General features: G+C 51.1%; 1 protein-coding gene across 1 annotated transcript; it reads right to left on the reverse strand.

Moving 5' to 3' along the window:
- Window positions 1-333: 333 nt before the first annotated feature.
- Window positions 334-1,227, reverse strand: LOC121529817. Its single transcript, XM_041817813.1, has one exon. The coding sequence runs from the start codon at window positions 1,225-1,227 to the stop codon at window positions 334-336; it is 894 nt and encodes a 297-aa protein (XP_041673747.1).
- Between the last annotated feature and the right edge of the window lie 4,194 nt (window positions 1,228-5,421).

Genomic DNA, 5,421 nt, shown 5'->3' on the forward strand with positions numbered 1-5,421 from the left:
TATGATGAAGAAATAAAACAGCGTTATCAGAATTGGTGTGAAGTTCGACTTGGAACTACGGGCAGAGCTACGAGACAGCACAATGGACAGGGACATTGGAACGGAAGAAACGCATAATTATTGTGGGCAGGCAGACGCGTCCATCGGAAGAAGAACGACCTTAGCAACGGGCCGCTTGACGAGCCCTCGAGCGATGCGGATGTCGATCACGCGGACATGGCCATCGGATCCTGGATACACCACGTCAATCCTGCCTAATCGCTACTCATTGGACGGAAGGTTGTCCTCCTTGATGACCACCACACCTCCAACGCGGAGATTCCTCGTAGGGGCTCACCAATTGTTCCTTTTATGGAGCTCCTTGAGGTACTCTTCCTTCCATCGCAGCCGAAATTGCTGTTGAAGAGCCTTCAGGTGCTGCCAGCGATTAATAATTGACGTAGTATCCAGCTCCTCAAAGGTGTAGAACAAGGTCTTGAAGCTCTTGACGCCTGCCTCCCACAGGGCCCCCATGTGGGGGGCTCCCGGAGGAATGAAATGCCAAAGAAGCTGTTGGTGACTGTAGGCACCGGTCACAGCCCCCTTTAGGCTCTGGAGACAATCGCGAGATAGTAGGGCAGCTGCCCCCACAAAGGTCTTCCCGTTGTCCGACTGCACTTGACTGGGGCATCCTCTCCGGGAAACGAACCGAGCGAAAGCAGCCAGAAATTTCTCGGTCGTAAGGTCCGACGTAGGCTCTAAATGGATGGCCTTAGTGGAGAAGCACACAAAAACCAACACATACCCCTTTGTGATGAGGCAGGGTCGCCCCGTATAGTTCTTTATCTCGAAAGGACCGGCATAATCCGAGAAGGACGTCCGTTCCTTCGGAAGCTCTCCCATGAGTTGCGTCTGCAACTTCTTCTTGTGGATGACACATACTTTACAAGCATAGACGACGGACTTGACCAACTTCCTCACCCTTGGAATCCAGAATTTGGCCCGAATCAGGCGGATCATCAGCTGATTGCCACCGTGCAGCGTGATGCGATGCGTAAATTGAACAAGGAGTCGAGATAGATGGCAGTCGTATGGAAGGATTATCGGATGCCGTTCGTCATATTGGAGAAGTTCAGAGGACGTGACCCGGCCGCAGGCACTCATAAGGCCTTGCGAATCCATGAAGGGGTTCAGATTTTGAATCGGACTGGATGCTGATACTGGACGCTTTTCGCTTAAGCAGCCCATTTCAGAGGCGAAGTGTCTGCGCTGAGTGACGGAAACTAGAAGACGTTCAGCCGACGTAATCTCATTAGCTGTCAGGTGCTCTTCGAACGGAGATCGTATCTTCCGCGCGCGCTAGATGAAGCGATAAGCATAGGCAAGGACTCGCAATGCCTTGTCGAGTGTGGAAAAACGTTTAAGGAGATCTTCGGGGGGAACCTTCGCGACATGGACCTTGACTGCTCGCTTCTCGAGTTCAGTCACAGGGGCATCGTTGCCTTGAGTGGGCCACTCGCTGCGAGGCCGTTACAGCCAGCCAGGACCATGCCACCACAACTGGTTATCCGCAAGGTCTTGGAGAGCTACGCCCCGGCTGGCGAGGTCCGCAGGGTTCTGCTCGGAGCGGACATGTGCCCATTTCTGCACGTCGGTGAACTGGGCGATCTTGGCTACCCGGTTGGCCACGAACGTTGTCCACTGACACGCTGGTTTCTGCAGCCACGCGAGGACAATAGTCGAGTCCGTCCAACAGTATGGGGCATCTTTGGCAGAACGGTGGTGGCCATCTCGGACAACAACAAGGCACCGCACAGCTCTAGCCGAGGGAGCGACACCGTTTTAATTGGGGCCACTCGAATCTTTGCAGTCAACAGGTTCACTTTTTCGCCCGGACAATGAAAGGAGCGAGCCAACCTGCTGGATCGAACAATTTGGCAATTTGGGAAAGGACTTGGCGCTTCGTGAAGGACGAGCCGGAAGTCAACTCTGGCGGAACAAAAAAAAACTCATCACTCGTCGCTTTCCACCGTACGCCGAGTGTCTTGGCCGTGCTCTCTGCATCGATGTCGAGGAAATCAGCACGAAGGAGGTGGTCGCTCGGAATGTCGGCCAGGATCGCCTTGCTATTCGACGTCCATTTCCTAAGTGGAAACCCTGCCGACTCTAGGGCGCCCTTTAGCTCCCGAATCACAACTTGGGCTTCGGTTTTGGAGTCTGGCCCCGCGAGAACGTCATCAACGTACATAAAATGCCGGATAATTTGGCTTGCCGGCGGGTACTTCAACTCTTCGTCGTCAGCGAGTTGTTGCAGGACACGGATCGCTAGGAACGGGGCACAATTGACACCGTTTTTAATTCGTAGTCGCGGATCTCCCCATCGGGATTGCGAAACAAAATACGTTGGAGCGAAGTATGCTTGGGGTCTACCCAAATTTGCCGATACATCTTCTCGATGTTGGCGTTGAAGACAAAACTAAAGTACCGCCACTTTAGGATTTGAATCGTCAGGTCGGATTGTAAGACCGGGCCCGCGTAAAGAATGTCGTTCAGACTGGTCCCGTTTGCGGAAGGGCTCGAAGCATTGAAGACTACCCGCACCTTGGTGGTCGTGCTTTCGGGCTTGAAGACGGCATGATGTGAAAGATAGTAGGTAGCGGAACTGCTCGTGGGAGAGACCTCGGTCATGTGGCCTAAGTCGATGTATTCCTGGATTACCGAGTCATAGCGGGCCTTAAGGGGCGACTCCCTCTTCAGGCGCTGCTCACTACGCACGAACTAAGCAAGAGCAAAGGACCGCGAAACCGATAGCTCGGAACCCTTCTGCTCAGGGTCGCGTAAGGGGAGCATCACAACGTACTTGCCACACTCGTCTCTTCTCGTTGTCTGGACAAAATTGTGCTCGCAAAATGAATCCGATTCCGAATTGATCTGTGTGGGCACATCTTCCACCTCCCAAAATTTGGTGAGGAGCTGATCCAGCAAGTCACCGAGGCTACGGGCAACTCGTGTGGAAAAAACGGACACGCTGCGAGGGTTGGCTGAAGATAATGGGCCTGTCAGCACCCATCCAAAAATAGTTTCCAGACCGAGAAGCGACCCGCAGATGTTAGCCCTGGTATTACCGAGGAGAATGGACGGAAGAATGTCAGCTCCTATTAACACAACGACTTGGGAGCTTTCAAAGAAGTTAGGGTCCGCCAGGGGAATGTCGGGCAGCCCCTTGAGACGATCCCGCGGAATCGGATATGATGGCAGATTTCCTGCCAACTGCGGAAGAACGTAAGCCGCAGTCTCTAATTGTAGCCCGGGTCTAGACGGCGACCGAATGGAGAAATGGCACAATTTAGTAGACTGCGCGGGAATGGTCTGATTAAGACCGGACACTTGGGCTTGAATCGTCTTGAAGGGAAGCTTGACAAGGTTGAACAGTCGTTCAGTTATGAAAGTCGCTTCGGACCCTGAGTCTATCAGTGCTCGTTCCTGAAGCCACTAGGCCTGACGTCGTCGATGGCCTCTGTAAGGAAGTTATCTAATTTCTTCCATGTTGGAATTTCGGCCTTATTATGTACGGATTGCTCCCACATAGAATGTGTGACTTTGGGGAGCTTTGAGGAAATCATAAATACCAGGAGACAGTCCCAAGCCTCAACTTTGATGGCGGACTTTTCTAAGACTGTCAGACAACTCTAAATGGTGGCTTGCAGCTCCCTCAGCGCGACCCCGGACTCTTGAGAAATAGACTGGAGGTTGAAAAGGATCTTCAACTGGCTATTGACCAATAGCCGCCGGCTCTGTGAGGCTTTGCCACGCTGCGACAAACCCCTCATGGGTAAGCGGAGCCTTAGCAACAATGGCGTGTGCGTCACCACTTGTTTTGGACAGCAAGTGGAACAACTTCTCTACCGGGGTGAGCCGCGTGTTTTGGATGTAAATGGTCGTAAACAAGTCTCTAAAGGTGGGCCACCGAAGATAATCACCCGTAAAGGCCTCAATATCCACTGGAGGTAACCGGCAGCCTGTAGACGCGGGCGTGTGGACATTGACGGAAGCCTGAGTGGATTGGGAGGCAATTTTCTCCCGAAGCTGGGCAATACACCTCGAATATACGGAGTAACAGTAGGTGTACTTCGATTTCAGCACTGTTGAGGTGGCCGAATTGTCGTCGGACACGGCTAGCAAATCGGAGCAGCTCTCATAGCACATCTCCACCTCCTCCCAGAGTACCCGAATTTGGTCTCGATGGACTTCGCACATGTATTGGGAGACTATTTCCGTTTCTAGGGCGCCCGGGGTATTTATGTTAGCCTCATATTGGCTAATTCGATCTGTTGTGGCGATAAACTTTTTCAGCGCCACTTCGACCGCACTTTGAGCCATTTTTACAACGGAGCGAGTCTGCCTCTGTGAAGGATCGGGGATTGTATTGACGTTTTCGTCACTCTTTGCCCTTGGAATGGCCCTGGTCGCCTTAGGCTTCAAAAGAGGCGTCCGCGGAGTTGCGGATTGAGATCTGTCCAAACTGATGGCTGGGATCGGACGCGGATTTTTGTCGTCTCCCGTGGGCATTTTCAAAAATCAATTAGCTGGTCAGCGCTTGGCGACTGACTTGCGCAATAGGGGCCTCGTTCGAAGCGGTGGCCAGTTTTACTGATGTGATGAGAACGGTGAGATCGCGGATGGATTGCGATCACAAAGAACTAGTGGGCACTACCGGCACCGATGTCGAAAGGAAGGTCGTGTGCGGCACAAATCGAATGTGAAAAAAACTTCAGGAACCAAAACCAACCCAGAAGTAGCGAGGTTTGTCGAGATTGTAGGCGGATGTTGCCTGATGCGGAGTAGAAGCTGCGCTAGAGGCACGGAAAATGAACAATTACCGGAAAAAACGTGATCGTTCGGAAAAGAATTGATGGCGATCTATATGTGTATATTTATATAAATGTGGCTCGTACGTAGATTTTGAATTCCTAACTATTTTCAAAATTAATTGATTTTTTTTAATTGTGTGTTACGCAGCCGGGTATGCCGTCGGCACCCTGTACGTAGTTCACCCCAAAGGAAAAAAAACAGCACCAAAAAAAACACAACTCGGCTACTGAGGCGGCGAGGTTGAGAATTTAGGCGACACAATCAACTTTTTTCAAACAGATTTTATTTCAACTTAATTTTTTCATTTATTTATTTCCTGAAATTGGAGGCAGAAAATGTATGGAAATATATGGACATGCAAGTTATATGACACATTATTTAGGTGCTCTTACCCAATTTATAAGCAACTTTGAGCCGAGAGCCAATTTCCAAATAACTCTGACAGACCCGAGATAAATCCGTGGTCAGCTATTTCTGTCAACCAGGCCTCCGAATCATTTCCACCCAGATCAATTTCACGCAGCCCATATCAAACGGATGCTGTAAACATCCAGTCCGCTAACGTAAACA

The sequence above is a fragment of the Drosophila eugracilis genome, unplaced genomic scaffold (assembly GCF_018153835.1).
Source record: "Drosophila eugracilis isolate 14026-0451.02 unplaced genomic scaffold, ASM1815383v1 contig_1904, whole genome shotgun sequence".
Lineage (NCBI taxonomy): Eukaryota > Metazoa > Arthropoda > Insecta > Diptera > Drosophilidae > Drosophila > Drosophila eugracilis.

Bases quoted from the DNA above. Each gene is read 5' to 3' on its own strand.
- LOC121529817 (XM_041817813.1), bottom strand. From the start codon at position 1,227: ATGGGCTGCTTAAGCGAAAAGCGTCCAGTATCAGCATCCAGTCCGATT.